At 37.8% G+C, this 27,575-nt stretch overlaps 1 protein-coding gene across 4 annotated transcripts in view; it reads right to left on the reverse strand.

Annotated features, from left to right (window-relative positions):
• The window catches only part of SCML2 (Scm polycomb group protein like 2), an 87,553-nt gene that overhangs the window by 23,643 nt on the left and 36,335 nt on the right, over positions 1-27,575 (reverse strand). For all 4 annotated transcript variants that reach the window (XM_032620799.1, XM_032620800.1, XM_032620802.1 and 1 more), the window contains one exon: positions 20,636-20,879. In XM_032620799.1, the coding sequence (XP_032476690.1) occupies positions 20,636-20,879 (244 nt within the window). The remainder of the gene's footprint in view (positions 1-20,635; positions 20,880-27,575) is intronic.

Genomic DNA, 27,575 nt, shown 5'->3' on the forward strand with positions numbered 1-27,575 from the left:
CCTATTAAATTCACTCCTCTGAGTCAAAGTGCATGTGTTTTAAAAAAAGAAGAAGAAGGCCCAAACGACAACCCTGTGAACTCCTATGATAATTCACTAGTTGCTAGGTGCTCTCTGACAGAGGAAGTCTTGAGTTTTTTTAAAATCAGATGTGGAGGCATACTTATAAGGAGAAAACATTAACAAGTACAGACAAAAACATGCTGGTAAAACTTTTCATGCCTGGAGATTTAACCTTATTTAATATTTATTGCCAGACAGTACTCATTAAATGTATGTTTCTGTTGACACATGAAGATGCTTTATTATTGAAAGATACTGCTTGCATTCTCCTGAGCTATGAAAAGAGAGTAGCACATACAATTACCATAGAAAAGGAAATACACTTAGAAATGAACAGCAACCCCTATTTCCAGTTACTGTTATACATGTGCTGGTTTGGCTTACACATGGCTGACTTGAAGAGGAACTAAAATGGATTAGAGATATAAATTAATATGTATCTTGCTTTTGATCTAAAAAGACATGATAGAGGTATGGCTACTTACTGTTCTCCAGATTTTTCCATCCACCATTACTTAATACCTAGTGTGTTCTTTTTACCAATCAAGGCAATTTAGGAAATCCAGAAGAAATAAATATGGTCCCAGTCATACAGTTCATATTTTATATGTATATTTGTGTGTGTGTGTGTGTATATATATATATATATATATATATATATATATATATAATTCCTATCTCCTTAAGAAGACAGATTTATGATTTCCTTCTCCTCAAACAGATTGAATGCTATATATATAACCATATGACAACAAGGGCAGAAACTACTGTAAAAACAGATGCCTTGAATCTGAGGCTAGAAGTAGACAAAATTAAAATATGATAGCCAAAAATAGAAAAGTAAAATATGGTTTAGAAAAAACAAAATTGAGTAAAAAAATCTGTCACTGTAAACATTTGACTTTGGAAACTTTTTCAGACTGAGGAATTCTTTGCAAGTCATCTTCCTTATTTTAAAAATGCACGTACAATGAAACCGTCATTATTCTAAGGATCTTTCATACTGGTAACTATAAAACCAAAGAAGCAACACAAGCCTCAATTATGAAAAACACGGAGATATCAACAGAGATGGTTACACCTAAACTATCCAACCTGGAGGCCTGGTATTCATAGAAACTCAGTCAAGGTACCCAATGCCCCTACCTGGAACTTTGCTCCCTGTTCCATAGAGCCCATGTTGCCACAAACTGATGGGTCATGGGCAGCAATAAAAGCCAAGGGGAGGCAGAATCAAGTGTAAACCCTATGAACTTCGTTCCTTCATTCCTGCTGCCATCCCACGCCATAGCACTGGCCTCCTGGACTGGTATCTTCAGACACTACCCTATTTCTTCTCACCTCTCCCCACACCTGTACCAGAGAAGCCACAATCCTATCCCAGAAACCTTGCTTTAGGAATCAAACGTTCATAACGGACAGAGTTTGCTTTACCTCGGAAACTAGCTTTTTGAATACTTTTTTTGAAGGACTATTATTGTCACATAAGAGTGACTTCACCTTTTCATAAGCATACTGACAGTCTTTTAAATGCACTTATTTCCTTATTTTTTGCAATAAAAAATCCTTTTAGAAAACCTCAAATAAGCTAGGAAAAACTCTTGAAGGAAACCACAAGGGGTAGTTACTAGTGGAAAAGGAAACAAGGAAGCATGTTCCTGACACTTATCACAGCGGGCATTTTGGAAGGCAGGAACTAGCTGAGGACTATGAATTTTCTCAGAAGCAGGGTAGAGATCAGATGGACATGGAACTCTGGTACGAGCCACTCTTTACACCTATTCTCTCCCCTGCTTCTTACTATCTAGTGCAGAGACACTGGCTCCAGATTAATTACATTCAAATCCAGCTTTACCACATAATATCTATGAGAAATAATAGCTTGGGCAAATTAACTGAAATCTATACGTGGCACATGGTATACACTCAATAAATGTTAGCTGTTATTATCAACACCATCACCATCCCTGCCTCTATTCTCACTCTCCCTTCCCAGATTCTAAGGGTGCTCCTTGCCTTCTTCCATCAATGGATTGGATAATGGGGAAACATTGCTGTCAATGCCTAACAAATGGAAGAAAGAAGTTTCCTCCAAAGAAGGAACTCCTATTTATCTACATTATCTACAGCTAATACCTTCACTTCTTTTATAACCAAACTTCCTGAAAGACTAGCTCATGGTCACTATTATTGTCATTTTCTCATTTTTCAACCCTCTGCAAGCACACTTCAGGCACCTCTTTTTAGGGAATCTGTGTGCTTACATCACCCATAACCTCCTAACAGCCACTGACAATGATGCTTCTTCCTGATCTTATTTGACTTCCAGCAAGCACTAAACACTTCTTTTTAAAATTCTTTCTTGGATTTCACATGGCCACTCCCTCCTTGTTCTCCTTGTACCTCTGTCACTTTTCCTGTGGTGTCCCCCAGGATTAGCTATCTTCTCCCTACCCTCATCTCAGTTTTGAGCACTTTGGTTCACACCCTTGATTTCAGCTACTGCCTACACATAATAATGATCCCCAAATAGTTCTCTTGCTCATTCAAGCATTCACGTGCCTACCTCCCCCCACCACATCCCCAACAGGCCTGTCTCAAGTTCCAGAGCTGTGTTTTCAATAGCTAACAGATAATCTAAATAGGCATCTCAAACTCAACATGTCCAAAAGGAGAATCATCATGCTTATCCTATATGCTCTATCTTGATGAATGCCATTACCTTTTTTTCACCAAATTACCAGAAGTCAGAAATCTTGAAGTCATCTTTGTACTCTTCCTCCCTTCACATGTCTAACCAAGCCTACCTCCTTTAAGTACTTCCTAGTTGTGTTCTTCTTTATGCCTGTCAATGACTTGGTCCAAGACCTCATGACTTCTCACATAAGCTACAATACTAGCTTCTTAATTGGCACTCCTGGCTGCCCTTTCCAATACACACTCTGTAGTACATCAGCATGACCTTTCTAAAATAGAAATTGTATGTCACTTTCCCACTTAAACATCTTCAGTGATGCCACATTACCCATATGCTAAAATCTGAACTCCTTGGCCTGGTATCCAAGGCCCTCTAGATATCTTCACAGCCTCATCTCATCTCTTCCCCATCTATCATTATAGATTCAGCCATAATCATCTGCTTCAGATCCCCAAACATTCTGACCTTTACTGCCTTTGCAGAGGCTGACCCAAGAAAAGTCTTCCCTCCCTTGTCACTAGCTAAACTACCATGCATTATTTGAAATTCTGCTCAATTACCAGCTCTGTAAAACTCTAGCACTAAGCTCCGAGGCAAACTGTAGGATCTTAATGGTCATATACCACACATACGGCATTTATCTCTACTGGCACAGATCTTACAGCATCTTATCTTTATTTACACATCTATCTGTCTAGACACACTGTGAGCTCCTTTAGGGGAAGGAACCATGTAAGTTCCATTGTTATATCTCCAACATCTGGTCTAGGGTTCCACTGTTATATCTCCAACATCTGGTTATATCTCCAACATCTGCCACATAATGGGCATCCAATAAATGCTTGTTAAATGAATAAATGTTTAATATTCAAGTTTTGTCTCTGATCTTATATTATTATAGAGACAATTCAGGTAGTTTATGCATTAAATAGATGACCACAGCTTGATCACATTACAGATTTCTTGGAAAAATACGCTTCAAATACTAATCAACCAACTTAAAAATCAACTTCTAGAATACATTCCATTCAAAAATGAAGGAAGGACTGCAAATCAAAACCACAGTGAGGTACCACTTCACACCCACTAAGATGGCTATAATTTTAAAAAAAGGAAAATAACAAGTGTTGGCAAGGATATGGAGAAATTGAAACCCTCATACACTGCTGGTGGGAATGTAAAGTTGTGCAGCTCTGTGGAAAACAGTCTGGTGGTCCAAGAAAAAGTTAAACAAGGACTCAAACAAGTACATGTATGGGCACGTTCATAGCAGCACTATTAAAAGTAGCCAAAAGGCGGAAACAGCCCAAATGTCCATCAATAGATAAATGGGTAAACAAATGTGTGGTATATACATACAATGGAATACTATTCAGCCATGAAAAGGAATAATCGATACATGCTATGACATGGATGAACTTTGAAGACATTATGCTAAATGAAAGAAGCCAGACACAAAATCACATACTATATGATCCTATTTACATGAAATATCTGGAACAGGTAAATCCATAGGAACAGAATCGAGATTGGTGATAACCAGGGGCAAGGGGGAAGAGGGAGTGGGGAGCAACTGCTTGATGGGCACGGGGTTTCCTTCTAGGGTGATGAAAATGTTCTGGAACTAGACAAAGGTGGTAGTTGCACAACATTGTGAATGTACTAATAAGTGTTTCTGAATTTGTGCATTTTTAAATGGCTAATTTTATATTATGTGAATTTCACCTCATTTAAAAAAAACACACTGGGGGAGAAAAGGGAAGAGAAATTTGTATACTTCAAATGAGCCAGAGACTTCACATATATTATTAAAATTTGTGTTTACAATTTTGTAAAGCAAGTATTATTCTCTCGATTTTACATATAAAGAAATAGAGGCTCAGCGAGGTAAGTAACATCCAATCCAGTATCACACATCTAGTCTAGAAGTGGTAGAAATGGGATTCAAATTCAGGTCTATCTCACCCCAAAGCCCACGCTCTCTGCTTAAACCGGGTAATATTTTTAATTAGTGAGGGAAAAAATGAAAAGACACGGTCTTTTAATTAAAATATTTTCTATAAACTTAATGAACAAAATGCAGAATTAAGTGGTTGGCTTAAACATTTTTTCAGGTTCAAATCTGAGGAAGCTTACATGTAAACAACAAAGAAAAATATTTAAAGTAATACTGAAAACAAACTATCAACATGCCCTTAATAATCCAGTGTTTTAGGTGCTTCAGTTTTTTCAATTCTCTTGGCTGAATATAAACCCTTAAGGAAAAAAACTGCATCAAATATTGGAGCATCTTCTGATAGTCTTTCTTTACTCTTTAAATTTTCTTGTGGATTTTCTCTAATTCAAATGTTTACAATCATAACACATTTTATATTTATCTATTAATTACTAGAATAACAGAGTAAGACTACTTAAGTAGATGGGACCAAACCAATACAATTCTGTATACATGGAACAGAATACAACATATGCTGTCCTCAGTTGGTCTCAATGACTCTTGGCAATGAACATTACTGATTTTTTAATTAAAGTTTCCTAATGTTTATACACCAAAAATATTATCAGTGATTATATCCAGATGGCAGGAATATAAACAATTTTTAGATTTTACTCATCACTTATCTTTGTTTTCTAAATGTTCTACAATAAATACCAATTTTTGTCATTAAAAATATAAAATGCCCCAACAAAGATTAACAACCTAGCCACTTTTTGAATAAGAATATAACCAGTCACTCTAAATATTTAGATGTCTCTAGAGAAAACAATTATTCAACATAAGCATTATAATATTCTGTTTTGATAAAAAGCCATACAACTTTTAGACTAGCATATATGTATTCACTAAAAATAACATTAGAAAAACCTACACAGGTTCACTGCATACCTATAGAGACCTTTACAATCTATAGCTCAGTCTCCAGCAGTTTCAGAATTAAAGAGCAGATCCCCTCATTACCAAGGCAGAAATCTTTCAGAGAAGCTTACTCAGCAGAACATAATCATAAAAGCATCTCTACTGCCCAAGCAGTTGACCATCAGAGACATATGGGGCCTACCATTCATAGTAGCAGGGGCACTCTCTGTCCTGGTCAGATACCTTCCCACACCTCAATCCTGCCTCCCACAGGTCTCTGCTTATCATTCTTCCTTTTATCATTACTTAAAGACTTCTCTACCATACCACTTTTTTACTCTATCTCTTACTTGCCCAAAACAAACACAGAAGTCCTTTTTTGACCCTCACCCCTTGTTCACTTTAAAAGGTTTATTTGTTTTACCACTCAACACTACAAGGGAAAAAAAGTTACAAAGGAAAACAAGATCTCTAATTTTTAGTGGTAGTTATCCTGGCTTTTATGGAGACAGAACCTGTCTTTTCAAATTTAACCCTTGTTGGGCCTTGCAGCCAGTTATCTATTCTGACCTGAGGGCTCTGCCCAGTTCCCTGCTCATTGACCAAGCAGAGGTGGTTTGGTTGGCATGGTGAGAGTCCAGTAGTGTGAACAAACCCTTAGCTCCTCCACTGCCCCTCCTGATTCTCCTTCATGAACCACGTAGGTTTCTCTCAACACCAAGAACCACAGTTTTACAGTATTAAAAACACCTTAAACATATAATAGAAGGTAACTTTCACATAAAAAGAAATAAATCATTCACTCGGAAAAATAAAGATCTCATTTAAAAGAACTTGCTTTTGGGGTCTGATAGAGCGTCTCCATTTGGGAAGTGCTGCTATGTCTCTTCCAGTAGCCTTCAAAAATTATGTCTGGACAAGTAAACCAAAACCAAATATACTGAAAGGATCTGCAGCTTTGAGTCACTCCTTCCCCCGTTTCAAAACAGGGCTTGGAGATCTAAGGTAAACAGATTAAAGAAGAGAGAAGAAATTCTTCATACATATACCTTATAAAACATACGTTAACCTGCATAGAATATTCTATCTTAAGGTGATTTAAAACTTGTAAAAATGTTACTGGGAAAATTTTTCCAAACAAAATTGAAAGGATAGCTCTCTAACTTAAACAAATTACAAAAGTCCAGTTATTTATCTCCATACCTAAGTGACAAGGTCTTTTGCCCTTGGCATACATACAAAATTAAAACAAGAAAATCGGGGCTTCCCTGGTGGCGCAGCGGTTGAGAGTCCACCTGCCGATGCAGGGGACACGGGTTCGTGTCCCGGTCCGGGAAGATCCCACATGCCGTGGAGCGGCTGGGCCCGTAAGCCATGGCCGCTGAGCCTGCGCGTCCGGAGCCTGCGCGTCCGGAGCCTGTGCTCCGCAACAGGAGAGGCCACAACAGTGAGAGGCCCGCGTGGGGCGGGGGGGGGAATCTAATTTAGTAGAATTTACATTATTTTTCTACCCTGTTGTATAATTATTTCTCATATGTATAGAATTTACATTATTTTTCTACCCTGTTGTATAATTATTTCTCATATGTATTTAGTCTAGAAAGGAAATCATAAAAATGCAAGAACAAGCTACAAATTACAATTAGAATTTAGAAGGGCTTTAAGAGTGTTGTTTTAAAAATATACTTGTTTTCTACTTTCGGATCATAGATGCTTTGTAAACCACTCCTGTCAGCTTCACTGGGGGTGCTTCCCGTGAAGATCATTTTATTTCACAATTACTACTCATATCTGGCTCAGTTCATGAGAAACCAAGATTTTGGTTAAAATGACATTACTAAAGAAGATGACAGTTTCCAAAATCTTTAATATTTTGAGAAGAAAGTTCACACAAAAAGAAGCAACTTCAGTTGTTTCAGGTCAATTCACAATTCACCTAACAAGACTAGCTTTTCTTTTTTCTTTATTTTATTGAAGTATAGTTGATTTACGATGTTGTGTTAGTTTCAGGCATACAGCAAAGTGATTCAGTTATATATATACGTATTCTTTTTCATATTCTATTCCATTATGGTTTATCAAGACTGAGCTTTTAAAAGTCACTCAATTTTTAAACCATAACGTCTTTTTTCTTATGGAATGACTTCTATAGAGTGACTTCCATTATGCTCCTAAAAAAAAATATAGCAGTCACCACTATAATTTCCACAAAGCACATTAAATGTATTGACACAATAATTAGTAAAATATGTTATCCACATTTCTATATCATAAAAGTCCTTTTAATAAGTCTCACGTAATACCAGTGAAAAATCATGTTGTATTCCTCAAAGCTATAGAAAAACATCTGGCAACGTTTGATTACAAACTGGAGATTTAAGTGATCAAGTTTGACTTACAATAGGGTTGTTCCTTTCTTATTTTAAACCATTTTTATGGTGGAAATAACCAAAATCTGACTTTTCCCTTGTACTGTAAAACAGTTTTTAGAAGTGACTCATCAAATAATAGTGCCAACAATTTCAGCACGTAATATTTAGAACAAAATAGAGGATTTTTTTTTTTTAGATAACAGAAATGACTGGGATATTTAATATACAAAAGCTAACAAAGCAGACAATGAATTTCTTTAACCAAACTTCAACTGCAATAGAAAGAAACTTTTGGGGTAATTCCTACCTTTAGAAATATTCCAGAGAACCAAACTGTTGCTGTATTTACCACAAGGGTGATTTAGGTTCCATTTGATAGCCTTTCTCCTCTACCAGGAATAAAACTGCCTTTCTGGAGAAAGCGAGTTAACAACAAAGCCCATGTTGCCGGAGCAAGCCTGAATTTCTAGCAAATGGGATGAAGCTATTTGCATTTGTTGGTTGCGGGGGGGAGGGGGGGATTAAGAGGGCTGCTAAAGTAATTCGCATATTGTCTGTGGGCTGTATAGACAGTGATCATCAGTCACCTGCTCAAACTTCCTTCACTCCTGCCTTCAGAAAAGAACCAAAGGTTACCCTGGGTCAGAGAATCTGGAAACAAATGAGAAGACATGCAAAAATCTAACTGCCAACTCACTGCGTCTGTAGACAAAGTTATTCCCGCTGGACCACATGTCCTAAAAACCAAGACACTTTAATAGTCTCAAGAGAACTTGTTAAAATATATCACAGAACCGAAACAAGAAAGAAGCTTCAGGCTCTGCTTGCAATTACTGCAGTATTTAGCGGAAAACAGAAAAAGGACATTTGTTTTTTTCTTCAAGATACTTCTTTGCATCATAATAGCTGTCTCATTTGCACAAGCAAAACATTTGTTCCAAGCTGTATGTATGAAAAAGAAAATATCAGCTGTTGAAAATTCTTGGCTTTTGAGTGAATAATTTGGGTTGATAGCATTTCTACCTATTTCTTTTATACCAAACAGGAAAAGTACTAAATATACTAAGCATTATTAGTCTGTATTTTATTTTGAGCTACATTAAGGGCAAAAATCTAAACAAATACTCGAATTTTTATTCAGAACCTTTCGGATGGGACTGATACACCTTGAACTTTTTACAGCCTTAATTTTACGTACCTCTGCTACTTCTGACCCACTATAACACAGAGAGAGGAAAAGTGCTGCTTTATGTGGTGTTTACTGAACACACACAGTCATATAAAAAGAGGGAAAAATTTGGTAAAGATATGTCCGAAAAACTATAAAATCTTAATTTTAAAATTTAGAAAGAGGTGAAGCACAAGTTATAGAAACCACATACTCCTCTGGTTACCCAAACAAAGAGCAAAAATAACCATAATTTCTGGTTTTGTTTTTTAAAAAAATGAGAATGAGATGACGGTGGGGAGCAGAGCTATTTCTTGTTTGCACATGGAAACTTTGAAATATTTCTCAAAAGACTAACTCTGAAAAAGAATATATATACTCTTGTTCATAACCACAGCACATCAAGTTTTAGAAAAGCAAGTGAGCAATTTGGTTCTTGATTACCGTGAACAGAAATTTTAGGTCCATGGTAGAATCCAAGTACAAAGTCCTTTTGCCTTATTTGGGATATAAAAGGACAAGCCATTCTATAATCTATGCATATCAAAAAGAGCAAGCAGGGCTTCCCTGGTGGCGCAGTGGTTGAGAATCTGCCTGCTAATGCAGGGGACACCGGTTCGAGCCCTGGTTTGGGAAGATCCCACATGCCGCGGAGCAACTACGCCCGTGAGCCACAACTGCTGAGCCTGCGTATCTGGAGCCTGTGCTCCACATCAAGAGAGGCCGCGCTAGTGAGAGGCCCGCGCACCGCGATGAAGAGTGGCCCCCACTTGCCACAACTAGAGAAAGCCCTCGCACAGAAACGAAGACCCAACACAGCAAAAATAAATAAATTAATTAATAAACTCCTACCCCCAACAAAAAAAAAAAAAAAAGAGCAAGCAAATAAACACAACTTATTTAAAGGTATTAGCAGATATTATTTATTCTCCCCAGAATATATATATATAAATCAACTATACTTCAATAAAACTTTAAAAAGACTAACTTTTAAATAGTTCCAAAGGAAAATGTTACATAGGAGAAAATAAGACTACAATATAAAATGACTAATTACATTTTTTTTAAAGATCAAAAGTTTAGATTTTAAAACCCACTCCCTTAAAATTTTAATTAAAGGCTAAACCATACACTTGTGCGCGCACACACGATGTAAAATAAACCACCATTCAAAGAAGCAGCTAACAGTGCCCAGGATAATTATATTTAAAATCTATTTTTCACTTTAATCTTAAGAAGAAAGTTCCTATTCATACAATTTATGTCTGAATTACCAACAAAGAAAATCTAATATGCCAGTTCTATCAATTATTCATAATCAGAAATGTTTTACAAAGTTGTGAAGGAAATGTCATGTTACCATTGAGCTCCACCTGGAAATTAAAGCTGTTTCCATGAGAGGCAGGGGGTGGGGGACCCAAATAAATTGAAGGATTTTTATCAAGAGAAGAGTTAAAATGATCACTGCCAGGATATGGTGCCACTAGACAGGAATGCTTGGCTACACCTTTCTGATTCTAGGTTTTCCCCTCCTCTGCATTTCCCTTTGGACCAGAGGAATTCCTCTATACCCTTGGGATCCTGCAATTTTATACTCTAAGCATCTGGAAGCTTGCTGCCCTCTTTCTTGGTGTGTATGGTCACAAATGCTTAAAGAATTAGACTACAAGATGACACTTCACACTAGTATGGGTCATTAATTTGTAATCAATGATGCATAAATCTGAAACTACATTAAATAAAACTAATTCATTAATGTTTCCGAAATTATATAAATTTAAAGTTTAATTTATATAGTTAACTTTAAAAGTATTTAAGTACCTTTAAAGCCAGGTAGAATGGTTTATAATATAGCTATATTTATAAAACACAACAAAAACCTTTGAATATCCCACAATATTAGAAAAAAATTAACATTGGGTCAAATTTTTAAAAAGAATCCTCTGCTTCTGAATTTCCCCAATTTCTCAGAAGACTAAAAACCTATATTTATTGTGTTTATAAAACAAAATAGTAACCTATTTGTTTACAAACTTTCCCAAATAAAGACAGGGAAAAGAAAAGTTTTTTTAAAAAATCATACATAGCCTTTAAAATAACAGGTGTCCCAGTTCTGATGCTAAGTTGCTGGATTCCAAGTCTTGTCCTTCATGTATTAAACATGTGGACTTTAATGAAATGACTGGCTATAAATCCCTATGACTGTATATGCCAGAGACAAAAGAAGGGCAATATGAGAAGAAACCAATAGTTAACCAATAGTTTACTGGGCATTCCTAAATTTCTATCATTTATTTAGAGAGAACTAACTATGAGATACAAAGGGAGGGGGAAAAATCGAAACAGAGAACAGCAAGATCAAATAAATTTTGCAAGAAAAAAATCTACAATGAACTTTGTTTTAGTTTACTTGACTCAGCCTTAAGTTGCCAAGGACACAGCAGCATACGTAGTTCTTTCCTCTTTCTCACCAGACACCCTGTGCAGGTCTCTAGAATAAATCTGATGAGCTGTGACAGCACCAACCAGAAGTAAAGAGCTTTGAAAGACTGTAGAGTCATTAACAAGAGCCAAGAAAGGAAAATCTAAATAAACGAGGAAAAAAAGCCACTCAGCTTGCTTTATTTTCTATTGAAGGTATGTTTCTCAGTGGATTTTTATACCAATGATAGGCCTGATAAGAACTTAGCTGTTTCTGATTATAGAAGTGTTAACACCAGCAGAAAAACTGTTAGAAAAAGTTTTAAAGTAAATTAAACCTTATTACTATTCTTGAAAGGAAAACCAGTAAAGCTTAAATAAGGTTTTTAATGTAAAGTCAAATAAAGTAGCACTCATGGAAGCCTCACTACATTTCTTTAAGAAACTATGCTAGTGAATTGTCTTTAGTCATTAATTATTTGAAAAGGTTTTATGTGCTGCAGTCTAAAAAAAAAAAAATTGGAAAAGCAATTAAACAAAGGTCAAAAAACAAACATTTCCAATGTGTTCAAGAAATACTCAAAACAAATGAAAACAATAGATTTTTTTAATTCATAAAATTCAATTGATTTAATATTATTTGTGCCTTTTGAAATTATTTAATTCTAAGGCCCTTGAATTATTTAATATTCAAGTCAAAAAATTTAACATTTCTGTACATTTTCTTAAAAGGCCATATATAACATTAAAAAGCAAATGACCAAGAAAAGGTTTTTACTTTTATGACAAAGGGTTGATATGTGCAATAAATGAAGCACTCAAACAAATCAACAATGAAAGGAACACTCTAAGAAAAAAATGGGAGAAGACAATTAGGAAAATGATAAAGGAATATTAATGGCCAAAATACATGGAAAGAAAAAGATTCAACCTCACTAGTAATCTAAGAAATGAAAATTTTTTTAAATAACATTTTTTAAATTAGCAAAAATAAGAAGATAATGCCCAAAGTTGACCAGAGAAGGAAAAAAACATTTTCACCCACCACTGAGGGGGAGTGGAAGTGAGTATAGCTTTCTGAATGACAATTTGTCAGCCTTAGAAACGTAGCCTCTGACTCAGCAAACTTATTCTATGTAGATAATTAGAAAGGTATGCAAAGATATATTCTTCATATCATCTAGTTTAATAACATAAATGTTGAAACATTCTAAATGCCAAACAAAATAGATGTTTGGTTAAATAAATTATGGTATAGTCATATGATGGAGTAAAAAAAAAATTGAATTTGTAGGGATATATTTCACATAGGAATACAGTCACAAGACAGCATGAAAAAGTAGGCAAGAAAGTGGAATATGAAGGATAATCTGTCTTCAAACTGAAACTGTTAATTAAAGATACAAATGTAACATACCAATACATTCTTGTTTAAAAAAAAAGGCCACAGATAAAAGCAAAAGTCCCCATTACCACTTCCTTTACCACCCTATACCCCTTTTCAGAAATTATCACTATGACACAGATTTGATATACTGTATAGTCTTTCAGATCCTTTCTGTGTATTTATATACATATATCTACAGTTAAATACAGAAATACATAACTACTTGTTTTCTCTTAACTTAATGGTATTATATTGTATGTATGGGGGGGTTGTTTTTTTCAATTAATACATCTTGGAGAGTTTTCTTTCTTAGTAAACAGGAACACTTTCATTCTTCTAAACTGTTCTATATGATTTTAAAGAATAAATACACCATAACTTAACATTTTTCTACTGATTTGGCTGTGTGTGTGTTCTTAAGGTGCATGTGTAAAACAAAAAGAAAAAAAGGCACTATGAACCCAAATATAGATAAAACTGTTTGCCATGGTTATCTCTGAACGCTTTTCTCAACTTTTTCCTTTGAACATTACTTTTCCTATTAGAGTAAAATGATTTAAAACTAATAAAAAATAATTTTAAAATATTTGGCTTTCAAGAATATATCACATTATATCTAAGAAATGATACTTATATATTATAGCTGCCATTTAATGAATGATATATTGGCTAAAGTAAATGTTTTCTCTACTCAAAAAGAGTATTTCACCTAGTGTAAGCAAGTACAGTACTAACCCTATTAATCTCTCTGCAATTAATAAGCAATGCTTGAAAAAAATCAAAATGAATCATATATGCAACGTTAAGTATCAACTAACAATCTTTAACCATACTTTCCCCAGAATCCTAAGGTTCTTCTGGGGACTTCTGTGAATCTTTACAAATCAGAATGTGGCACCAGTGGGCACATCTTTGTTTCTACTCTACTGTTTCCAAATTCTACCTTGTCATGGGTTGATTTATCTGTATTCAAAAAGTAGTCATAAATGATACTACAAAGCTAAGGTAACCAAAACAGCAATGGCAGGGCACAAAAACAGACACACACCAATGGAACAGAATAGAGAGCCCAGAAATAAACCTACACACCTACGGTCAATTAATCTATGACAAAGGAGGCAAGAACATACAATGGAGAAAAGTCTCTTCAACAAGTGGTGCTGGGAAAGCTGGACATCTACATGTAAATCAATGAAATTAGAACACTCCCTCAAACCATATACAAAAATAAACTCAAAATGGTTTAAAGACCTAAATATAAGACATGACACCACAAAACTCCTACAACAGAAGATGGGCAAACATTCTCTGACATTAATTGTAGCAATATTTTCTCAGATCAGTCTCCCAAAGCAAAAGAAATAAAAGAAAAATAAACAAATGGGACCTAATCAAACTTAAAAGCTTTTGCACAGCAAATGTAACCGTCAACAAAACAAAAAGACAACCTACAAAATGGGAGAAAATATTTGCAAATGATGCCACCGACAAGGGGTTAAGATCCAAAACAAACAAAGAACTCATGCACTGAACATCAAAAAAACAAACAACCCAATCAAAAAATGGGCGGAAGACTTAAATAGACATTTCTCCAAAGAAGACATACAGATGGCCAACAGGCATACGAAAAGATGCGGAACACTGCTAATTATTAATGAAATGAAAATCAAAACCACAATGAGGTATTGTCTCACACCAGTCAGAATGGCTATCATCAAAAAGTCTATAGGGACTTCCCTAGTGGCGCAGCTGGTTAAGAATCCGCCTGCCAATGGAGGGAACACGGGTTCAATCCCTGGTCTCCCACATCCAGGAGGCTGCCACATGCTGTGGAGCAAGTAAACCCCTGCGCCACAACTACTGAGCCTGTGCTCTAGAGCCCGTGAGCCACAACTACTGAAGCCCACGTGCTCTAGAGCCCGTGCTCTGCAACAAGAGAAGCCCACGCACCGCAACGAAGAGTAGCCCCCACGTGCCGCAACTAGAGAAAGCCCGTGAGCAGCAACGAAGACCCAACACAGGCAAAACTTAATTAATTAATTTTAAAATCTATTTTTAAAAGTCTACAAATAATAAATGCTGAAGAGGGTGTGGAGAAAAGAGAACCCTCCTACACTGTTGGTGGGAATGTAGATTAGTGCAGCCACTATGGAAAATAGTATGGAGGTTCCTTTAAAAACTAAAAATAGAGCTACCATATGATCCAGCAATCCCACTCCTGGACATATTTCTGGAAAAGATGAAAACTCTTAATTCGAAAAGATACATGCACCCCAATGGCAGCACTATGTACAATAGCCAAGACATGGAAACAATCCAAGTGCCCACCAACAGACAACTGGCTTAAGAAGATGTGGCATATATATATATATATATATATATATATATATATATATATAAAATATTACTCAGCCATTAAAAAGAATGAAATACTGCCATTTGCAGCAACATGGATGGACCAAGAGATTATCATACTAAGTAAGTCAGACAGAGAAAGACAAAAATTGTATGCTATCCCTCATATGTGGAATCTAAAAAATAATACAAATGCATCTATATACAAAACAGAATACAGACTCACAGACATAGAAAACTCATGGTTACTAAAGGGGAAAAGGGGGGAGGGATAAATTAGGAGTATAGGATTAAGAGATACAAACTATTATATATAAAACAGATAAGCAACAAAGATTTATTGTATAGCACATGGAACTATATTCAATATCTTTTAATAACCTATAATGGAAAACAATCTGAAAAAATATATATATATAACTGAATCACTTTGCTGTACACCCAAAACTAACACAGTATTGTATATCAACTATACTTCAATTTTTTTAAAGTACAAAAACAAAATGAAAAAAAGGAGTCATAAAAAATGCTTCACAATGTCAAATTACTTGTGGCATTTGAAATCCTTAATAATGATAAAACAGTTAAATTATAATATCCAACATTTAAAAATTTTCAAAATGAAAGTAAACAACTTATCATTTGTATCTGTGTGGTTTTGCCAAGATTCAACAAAACCCACACCTAGAATTATCAGAGTGAAAATAAAAAACATCAAAGATGACATGAAAATATTAAAGTAGCTAGAGAAAAAAAATGACATTACAGTCAGAGGAAAAATAGAATGACAGCTGAACTGTCAACAGCAATGAAAATCAAAAGGCAAAATAATGATACCTTCAATGTGCTGAAAGAAAATAGCTGTCAACTTACAATTCTACACCCAGAAAAAATGTCTTTCAAGGAAGGAGGTGAAATAATGACATATTCAGATGAACATAAACTGAGAAAGCATGCCACTAGCAGGCATTCACTAAAGGAAATTCTCAAGGATCTACCTCAGGCAGCAGAAAATTAATCCCAGATGAAAGGGATTGAGGAGGATTCCTACTAAGGAGGAATAAAGAGCAAAGAACATGTTGAATACGTTGGTGAATATCAACAAATATTGATTACTTAAACAATAATAGTAATAGTTTATAAGATTACAAAAATATATAATTAAAATATACAACAGTAATAACATGAATTTGAAGGGAGTAAATAGGTAGAGTATTCTAAGTTCCTTTTATTGTCCTAGTGCAGAAGAAAGATATTAATTTCAGACTTCCTTGAAGAAAGCATGTTAAAATTCCTAGAGCATTAAAAGAACGGAAAATACAGTGTATAACTTCCCAACAAGAGGAGAACAAATGGAATAAGAAAAAATAATCCAAAAAAGGATAAGGAAAACAAAACATAGAAAAGGCAAGACAAATAAAAAGCACAAAATAAGATGGCATACTGAAAACCCGATATATCTGTGATTACAATAAATAGAAATAGATTAAAAGCTCCAGTCAGACTGGCTGACTGGCAAAAAAATAAAAATCTGACTATTAGCAAGAAACACATCTCTTTAGATTAGGATAGATAAAGGCTGAACATTAGAAAGAGAAAGAGAGAGAATAAGAACACCAACCAAATAAAAGCTGGTATAACAACAACAAAAAACTGGTATAGCTACATTAATACAAGATAAAAGCTGACTTTAAGCTAAAAAAACAGAGGATTACTACAGAAGGTTCAATGGACCAGAAAGTTATGAGAGAATTCAAATTTGTACACACCTGATAATGGAGCCAGAAAACAGAGCATAATGTAAACACTAGAAGAACTACAAGGAAAAACAGACCCATAATCATAATGGAACCTATAGGGGAAAAACAATTCGAATAAAAGCAAACTTCTCATCAGAAACCATGGAAGCCAGAAGGAAGTTGCACAACATTTTTAAAGTGCTGAAAGAAAACAACTGCCAACCTGGAATTCTATATCCAGCAACCACCTTTCAAGAATGAAGGGGAAATAAAGACATTCTTAGATGAAGGAAAACTAAAAATTTGTTGCCAGCCAACATACCCTAAAAGAATGACTAAAAGAAGTTCTCTAAACAGAAAAAAAAAAATGATAAAAGGAGAAATCTTTGAAAACCAGGAAAGAAGAACGAACTGAAAGGACAAAACTGTGCATAAATACAAGATTTTCCTTCTCTTCTTGAGTTTTCTAAATTATGTTTTATGACTGAAGCCAAAATTATCACACTATATAATGCCACTCTCAATGAATATACAGGAAGTATTTAAGACAACTATAAATGGTAGAGGGTAAAGGAATATAATTGAGGTAAAGGTTCTAAATTTCACATTAACTGGTGAACTGTCTAGTGGGGTAAAGGACAGAGGAGGCATATTTCAGAAAGTATTGAAGTCACTTTTTTTTTTTTTTTTTTTTTGCGGTACGCAGGCCTCTCACTGTTGTGGCCTCTCCCGTTGCGGAGGACAGGCTCCGGACGCGCAGGCTCAGCGGCCACGGCTCACGGGCCCAGCCGCTCCGCGGCACGTGGGATCCTCCCAGACCGGGGCACGAACCCGCGTCCCCTGCATCGGCAGGCGGACTCTCAACCACTGCGCCACCAGGGAAGCCCAGGATATCAGCCTTTTAACAAGCTCTCCCAGGTGATTCCAGTGTGAGAATTATTGTTTTAAATGTTGACGCACAAGGTTCTGTGGTTGATCCACCTCCACCTGTTACACATGTATAAATAAAATCACACCCACTGCTATCAACAGGATGTGTAAGCTGCCCACCTCCACACCAACTCCCCCGCCAGCACCTATAATCCCACCTGACACAAAGCGTATTTATTTGAATGAACGTGATGATTCTCAAACCTGCTTTGTCAACCAAGACCTAACTCTTTTAGGCTTCATACCTGCATGTACATCCATCCAATGGACATGTCTATCTAGATGTCCTAAATTACCCTGAATCAGTTAGGATTAAATTCAGCTAACAGTAACAGAAAAGCCTAAAACAGTGGTTTATATAACACAGAAATTTTTCTCTCTCAAATAATAGTCTGGAATAGGCTAGTATAAAAATTCTGCTCCACAAAGTTCTCAGGGACTCTGGCTCCTTTCTGCTTTCCACTTCGAAATGCCTAGAATGTGGTCCCCATTTCATAATCCAAGATAGAGCTCCATCCAAAACAACCGCATTCCTAGCAGCAGGACAGAAGCAAGAAGAAGGAAGAGAGAATGGTACATTCACTTCTCTGTAACACACTACCTGTGCTTTTATCCCACTGACAAGGACTTAAGTCTCACAGCTGTAACTAACTGCTAGAAAGGCTGGAAATCTAGTCTTTATGTCAGGCAGCCAAACTGCGTTATTAAGGAAAAATATAGGGAGACCAGATACTCAAGGACAATATCATTCTGGGCTACACATTCCAACGTTACCATGTCCCAAATTGAACTCACCAGTTTTCAGAACACACTGTGCAATTTCACACCTTTGTGATGTGTCCACCCTACCTTTATCTCCATTCTGCCTGGCAAACTCCTTCTCCTCTCTTAATACTCACATCATGTGTCTTTTTGTGAAGCTTTCCTTTACCCAACCACCTTTCCGCCAGCCTAAACAGACCGGAGGTCTTTTGGGCACCTTCATATCTAGCATACATCTCCAGTTTTACACTGCTAATTTTGTACTGTATTTTTTTTTAAAGTCTATCCCTCCATTCATCCCTCTCCCACTAGAAGGTAAACTTCTTGAGGGCAGAGACTATGCCTTACTTTATTTATTTATTTATTGGCCACACCACAGGGATTGTGGGATCTTAGTTCCCTGACCAGGGATTGAACCCGTGCCCCCTGCTGTGGAAACATGGAGTCCTAGTCACTGGACCGGGAGGGGATTCCCATGCCTTATTTTAGTATCATATGCACATAAATCTGTATCACACTAAATTTTACAAAAATCAACCATTAACATCTCTTTCCTAAAATTATGGCAGCAGGGAACCAAAGAGGTACCTAACAAAAAGATCATCATGGTATGTAGTATTGTAGTATAATGGGATGTGTTAAAGTTCCAAATTACAGAAGATTCTAATAGCAGTTACAAGAATAATACGGCTATGTGCTCATACCTAGCCACTGCCCTCCTCCACCACACTACCTACTCATTTGCTACACCCATCTTTTTTTTCTGGTATAAATAAATAAATTTAGTGGGGTAAATTTTAAGTATGTTTACATTTGATTCCACTTATAAGTTTACATTTAACTTAGGCCAAATGATTGGGTTCTGTGCTTAGACTCCACTTAAATCTCAGCAGTTATTCCATCACAGAAGACCAGGTTAGGCGTGTCTACGTCCTTGGAAGAGTCAAGCAAGAAGCTTCAATATTTTGATGACTTTTCTTTGAAAGAAAATATCTAGACTAGATGACACTATATTCAACTTAGGAAGCGCAGCATTACAACTGATAAACACATGACGGAAATAACATACTGATCTATGATGGCTTCCACAGTCAAAACTTTTTACGGACATGTAGATTTTACTTAACACTATCAAAGTATCAATTTAGGGCTTCCCTGGTGGCGCAGTGGTTGAGAATCTGCCTGCCAATGCAGGGGACACGGGTTCGAGCCCTGGTCTGGGAAGATCCCACATGCCACGGAGTGACTGGGCCCGTGAGCCACAACTACTGAGCCTGTGTCTGGAGCCTGTGCTCCGCAACAAGAGAGGCCACGACAGTGAGAGGCCCGTGCACGGCAATGAAGAGTGGCCCCCGCTCGCCGCAACTAGAGAAAGCCCTCGCACAGAAACGAAGACCCTACACAGCCAAAAATATAAATAAATAAATGAATTAATTTAAAAAAAAAAGTATCAATTTAACTTGAAAAAACAACCAAAATCATGTAAAACATGTATATAACACTTGTTATGCCCAACCTTTAAAAAACTATCTTCAAGATACAAACAATGGAATGCCACGTGTAATTTTAAATAGAATATCAACTATAAAGGTACCTGAGCACCCCAAAATGTTTCTAGCAGCAAGGCTTCAATAGTCTAAGTGTGACTTGTAGCTTTGTCCATATTCCCCAGTGTGGACTGTCAATTCCGACCACGATGTTGCGTTGGCCCTCAAAAATTCTAATTGTAAACTTTTACCTCCAGTTCTCTAACCTGGACAGTACCCTTGCTGTTCTGCCTGGTGCTCCTCAGTTGGACATGAAATCCTACCCTCAATGCCAAGAGCAGTTAGATCTAACTTCAAGAAAATAAAAGAACAGGTATTAGTTAGTTATTATCTTACCATAAGTTCCTGGTGGTTGTAATACATCTCCTGTCAGGCGACACCACCCAACTGGGAAAATATCTCGACAATCATACTTGCACCAATAATCAAAAGCTCCACTCCAGCCATCGAATGTGATATAAACTTCATCTCCTTTAACATTTCCAATAGTTGCAGGGCAGATCAGATAAGGGTTCTTTCTGTCTATAGCTTCAAGTTTCATTCCCACTTTAAAATTATTTAGAGGTGGCTTTGGTGGTTCCTACCAAAACATAAAAAAAAGTTTTCATTGTTAAAATGTATTAAGAAGCATTTGCTCAACTGTATTCTTACAACCTTCAGCAACCAAAAATTAAGCTTCATGTTTATCAATTAAATACAGGAAGAAACAGTTCTCACAGATTCCTCTGAAACTCTGCTCTACAATATCTCACTTACTCTGGAGCAGAGCCAAGAACCTAGAAGAAAACAAAACCAGCCTGATAGTAATTCATTCATTCACTCAAGAAGTATGTATTATATACTATGTACCAGGGATTTAGCATTCGTAAGTGAACAAAAATATCAAGATCCCTGTTCTGGTGGAGCTTATATTCTAGTAGTGGTGGTAGCAGGGGTAGGGGAGCCAGATAGGATGAAGGGGAGGAAGCAATAACAAGAAATTTTAAAAGAGAGTCAAACAAACCTAAAAATATAAAAATTATAGGGTATTTTGAAAGATAGTAAGTCCAAAGAGAAGGAACAGCAGCAGGTAATATCCAAATAAAACCTCAAAGTATAAAATGCAGATACAAGAACATGAAAGTCACACAAGTCTGGGGTCATTTATGATAAGCAATCCAGAAACAAATATTTAAAAGTATTCCTTAAGAACTTCCCTGGTGGTCCAGTGGTTAAGAATCCACCTTCCAATGCAAGGGACACGGGTTCGATCCCTGGTCAGGGCACTAAGACCCCACATGCCGCGGGGCTTGCCCTGCTCTACAGTCCACGTGCCACAATTAGAGACAAGCCCACACGCCACAAGGAAGAGCCCGCATGCCGCAATGAAAGATCCCACGTGACACAACTAAGACCTGACAGCAGCCAAATAAACAAATAAATGTTAAATAAAAGTATTCCTTAGTTACAGAAAAGCATGCAAATGCTAACAGGATTCTTAGAAAGACCAAGTGCTATGTTAAAAGCAGCATCTTTTTTTTTTTTCAATTTGCTTTTTATCCTAGTAAATGGCACCATCAGCAATCCAATCACCCAAGCCAGAAACGTGGAAATGGTCCTAGACCTGCGGTTCTCAGCCTGACTGAACATTAGAATCACCTGGAGCCACACTGCCAGCGCTACTGATTAAATCAGTCTAGGTGGGGCCCAGGGCATGTTTTAATTGCCCAGATCCAAGGCTGAGAACGACTACCCTAGATGCATCCTTTCCCCCTAACACAATCAAAGACCACAACCTGCCAATTCCACCCCCTAGATCTTTAGAATAACGATATTGAAAGTTAAACCTTCAGGGGACTTCCCTGGTGGCGCAGTGGTTAAGAATCCGCCTGCCAATGCAGGGGACATGGGTTCGAGCCCTGGTCCGGGAAGATCCCACATGCCACGGAGCAACTAAGCCCACGTGCCACAACTACTGAAGCCCGCACTCTAGAGCCCGAGAGCCACAACAAGAGAAGCCACCGCAGTGAGAAGCCTGTGCACCGCAACAAAGAGTAGCCCCTGCTCACCGCAACTAGAGAAAGCTTACGCCCAGCAACGAAGACCCAACGCAGCCATAAATAAATAAATAAATAAGTTAACCTTAAGGAGTGCTTATTATATATATATAAAAAAGGTAACCTTCAATTGTTTAGTATATGCCAGGCACAGTTTAAATATTTTCCACATATTCATTTAATTCTCACAACAATCCTATGAAGTCAGTGCAATTATTATACCCATTTTACAGATAAAACTGATGCACAGTGGCCTAAGACTATACCATAAGTATCAGAGCTAGATTTTAAACTTAAATAGCCAACTTTGTGAAACACCCTACACCCCATCATCTGCTGGGCCAACTCCAACTCATCCACACTTCGAAGCCCAATTCTCCTGATCTCTTTAAGCTTTCCCTGACCAATGCCTGCCCACTCCAAGGCCCACCAAAGAGGTGCTCTTGCCTTCAACTGTGAAACTATTGTTAAAATGTGTTCACTCCTCTGGGACTTCCCCAGCGGTCCAGCGGTTGAGACTCTGCCTTCCAATGCAGGAGGTGTGGGTTCAATCCCTGGTTGGGGAGCTAAGATACCACATGCCGTGGGGTGTGGCCAAAAACTTAAAAAATAAAATGTGCTCACTCCTCTATGAGACAAAGGGATTCTTAAAACCAAGTACCACATCTTTTACATATTGTTATTTCCAGCACAGTACCCAACAGTAAGCATTTTTTAAATGAATGAACCAAGGAATCACCTGGAGAACAGTAAATGAGCTCTCAACTAACTCTTTCACCAAGACATAATTTTAAAAACCTATCTGGTAGATTGGTTCCTTTTAAAAATGCCTCCTTTATTGTAAAGCAATTATACTCCAATGAAGATGTTAAAAAAAACAGAAGCCTCCTTTAAACTCATCTCAACATCCCATGCTTTCTCTGTTTCCTTTAGCCTTGCAATCTGAAAATTCCTTAATTCTTAGCCTTCAAAGTCCTTTTAATTACATATTCTTAATATGATTCTTAAAACCACCCTGAAGGGCTTCCCTGGTGGCGCAGTGGTTGAGAGTCCCCCTGACGATGCAGGGCACACGGGTTCGTGCCCCAGTCCGGGAAGATCCCACCTGCCGCGGAGCGGCTGGGCCCGGGAGCCATGGCCGTTGAGCCTGCGCGTCTGGGGCCTGTGCTCCGCAACGGGAGAGGCCACAACAGTGAGAGGCCCACGTACCGCAAAAAAAAAAACCCACCCGGAAAGTCAGCAGGGCAAAAGTTAGATTGATCAAGGATCAAAGTATTTGATAAACAGTTGGTAAGTAAGAAGCAGAGTCACATACTGACACTTCATGAAAGGGCCAAAGGTCCGTTATCAGTTATTACACATGGAAAGAAGGGGGGGCAGATTTTATAAAGTATAACCATGGAGGTTGATATATTTGTGCTAGACATTCACAGAATGCAAAAAACATTCAAGACACATATAAGGATCACAGGGCCTTACACTGTCATTCAACAGAATAAGTCTTTCCATAGCAAAGTAAACTAGATCAAATGGCAATATACATTTCCTGCTACAAAACAGATTTAAGACAGTCATGACAAGAGAAACAGAACTAATTTTAAAATTCAAATGTATAACCTAAAAAGAAATCCCAATATGACAGTATGTTATCAATGTCACTATTGGCTGGCAAGTAACAAAAACCAGAAAATGATTACAGACAAAATGCAATTTATTCTCTAAAGATTTTCATGCTGTTTATTAATTCTTCTAAATTTCATGAAAATTCTATCAAATTTTCTTACATAAGTACAGCCATACAAATAAATATTAATAAAGCTCTAGGAGAAAACAAATTTTTATTTTAAAAAAATCAAAGGAACTACTGTTTTAATAACACAGTAAATGAAAGGACTTTATCTCAAAACAACCTCCTTCCAGATTTAGGTAACTGGCAAAATGGTTCCCTCTGCTGTCCACAAAAGGTAATGATACAAAGTTGCTTTAAAATGTGTTGTTTTTTTTAAATAAATTTATTTACTTATTTATTTATTTTTAGCTGCATTGGGTCTTCGTTGCTGTGCGCGGTTTTTCTCTAGTTGTGGCGGGCAGGGGCTACTCTTCGTTGTGGTGCGCGGGCTTCTCATTCCGGTGGCTTCTCTTGTTGCAGAGCATGGGCTCTAGGTACGCAGGCTCAGTAGTTGTGGCTCACAGGCTTAGTTGCTCAGCGGCATGCTGGATCTTCCTGGACCAGGGCTCGAGCCCCAAAATATGTTTTTAAAGAATATAGTTCGTGGGCTTCCCTGGTGGTGCAGTGGTTAAGAATCCACCTGCCAATGCAGGGGACACAGGTCCGAGCCCTGGTCCGGGAAGATCCCACATGCCGCGGAGCAACCAAGCTGGTGAGCCACAACTACTGAGCCTGCGCTCTAGAGCCCACACGCCTAGAGCCCGTGCTCTGCAACAAGAGAAGCCACCGCAGTGAGAAGCCCGTGCACCACAACAAAGAGTAGCCCCACTCGCCGCAACTAAAGAAAGCCCACGCAGCAACAAAGACCCAATGCAGCCCCCAAAATTAATTAATTAATTAATTAAGATATATATAGTTTGTCATCATCCATTCTTGAATGACTTCCTAAACACAAAGATATAATTTGCAAAAGCAATAGCTAAAATAAACAAGGGATCATTCTCTTTTACTGTAAGAAAATGATTCTGTTCTAGAAGGTGGCTAGCAAAGAATGGCCTTTTAACCTCCCTCCTTGCTTACCTACAATATGGTTCTCCTTACAGGCTACTTTTTCACATATCCCTGTGACTGAAGCCAGTCTCAGCATTACCTACATTACCCTTCTGCCTGGAATATTTTTACCCTTGTAGTCTCAAGGTTCATTCTCTCCCTTTCTCCACATCTTCACTCAAATGGCAACTTCTCAGCAAGACCTTCCTGGCCAACCTATCTAAAATGTCACCCTCCCTTCTCCTTAGCATATACAACTATCAAACATAATACACATGTATTTATTATGGCTTACTATAAATTTATCAAGCTAGAAGGTAAGCTCCATAAAGCCTGGAGTTCTTTATAGCTTTGTTTACAGCTACATTCCTAGAGTCTACCTGTGATCACAAACTCCTATCCTTAATTTCTACTTCCTTACTTTTAATCAATTACTTCTTTGACCTCATCAAGAATTGTAGTCCTTTAACCTTCATTTATTCATTTACAAATATTTACTGAGTGCCTACTAAATGCCAGACACTACTGAAGGTTCTTGATATGTATTAGCTAGCAAAATAAAAATCTCACCTTGCAGTGCTCACATGCTAGTAAAGAGAAAGATGAGGACATAATAAGTAAAATATATTCTATGTTATATACGATAAGTGCTTTGCAAAAACAGAGAGAGAGAGAGACAAAGAGACAGAGACAGAGACAGAGAGAAGAGCAGAGTAAAGGGAGATCCAGAGAGCAATGTAGGGGAGGGGTTGTGCAACTGTAAACAAGGTAATCAGGACAAGCCTCATCTGGAAGGTGACATGTGAACAGAAGCCTGAAGGAGGTGATTATTAACCATGCAGTTATCTAGAGGAAGAGTGTTCTAAGCAGAGCCAAGGCCCTAAAACAGGAGATGTGTCTGAAATATTCGAAGAACAAGGAAGCAGAGTGTGGCTAAAATGCAGTATGCAAGTGGGAGGGCAGTAGGAAACGAGGTCAGAGAGAGAGTGAGGGGTCGTATCATGTAGAGCTGTGGAGGCCACTGTAAGAACTCTGGCTTTTACTCTGAGTAAAACAGGGAGCCCCCTGGGTGGTTTTGAGCAGATAAGTGATATAATCTCACTTTTTTTTTTTTTTTGCAGTACGCGTGCCTCTCACTGTTGTGGCCTCTCCCGCTGTGGAGCACAGGCTCCAGACGCGCAGGCTCAGCGGCCATGGCTCACGGGGCCAGCCGCTCCGCGGCATGTGGGATCTTCCCGGACCGGGGCATGAACCCGTGTCCCCTGCATCGGCAGGCGGACTCTCAACCACTGCGCCACCAGGGAAGCCCCTCACTTATGTTTTAAACGGAATACTCTGCTTGCTGTGTTGACTACAGACTGTAAGGTTATAAATAAAGAGATCTATGAAGAGGTTACCACAGTAATCCAAGTAAGAGCTAAAGGCAGCTTGTTCCAGCCTGATAGCAACGGAGATGGCAAGAACTGGTTGAATTTCAAATATATTTTGAAGGTAGAGCAAATAGGGTTTCCATATGGACTGGATGTAGTATGTGACAGAAATAATCACCAAGGTTTTTGGCAGGAGCAAATGGAAGGATAGTTGCTACTCCCTGAAATGGGAAAGGCCGCAGGTGGAGCAGTTTGACATGTCTGTTAGACATCCAAGTAGGGATACTGAGTAGGTAGGCTGCATATACAAGTCTGAGTTGGGAGCAAAACATATGGAGCGGAAATATAAATTTGAAAGTCACCTGCATACAAACTGTATTTAAAGCCAGGAATTAGATGAGATCACCAAGGAATTAATACAGATCAGAGTTTCTCGAACATGACACTACTGTCATTTGGGACCAGAACATTCTGTTGTAGGGGCTGTTCTGTGCAGTGTAGGATGTTTAGTAGCATCCCTGATCTTTACTCACTAGGTATAAGTAGCACCCACATACACACACAGTTGTGATAACCCAAAACGTCCCCTGTTGAGAACCACTGTATAAAGAAGAGAAGAGGGGACTTCCTTGGTGGTGTCCAGGGGTTGAGACTCCACGCTCCCAATGTAGGGGGCCCAGGTTCGATCTCCGGTCAGGGAGCTAGATCCCATATGCATGCCGCAACTAAGAGTCCGCATGCCGTAATGAAGATCCTGCACACAGCAACAAAGGTCCCACGTGCTGCAGCTAGGACCCGGCACAGCCAAATAAATAAATAAATAAATTTAAAAAAAAAAAAGAAGAGAAGAGGACCAAACACTCTAACATTCTATCACACCCGTTCACATCCAGGTTACAGTGCATCATATCACCACTTTCTTCTCAGCACCCCAAACCAACTTATCCCCTTGTCCTTGTTCTGTTACCTCCAAACCTTAGTTCAATATCACCATCCACTTTACTATTTATTCTCAGTTTCCAAGCACTGCTGGAGAAAAGTCCCACATGCTTATTACATGTAGTGCTACACATATTTAGTCCTCATCCTCAGGTGAACCCTCCAAAATACTGTCATATGTCCCTAGGTCGATCCCTCTCCCATCCCACATG

Source organism: Phocoena sinus, chromosome X, assembly GCF_008692025.1.
Source record: "Phocoena sinus isolate mPhoSin1 chromosome X, mPhoSin1.pri, whole genome shotgun sequence".
NCBI classification, from domain to species: Eukaryota; Metazoa; Chordata; class Mammalia; order Artiodactyla; family Phocoenidae; genus Phocoena; species Phocoena sinus.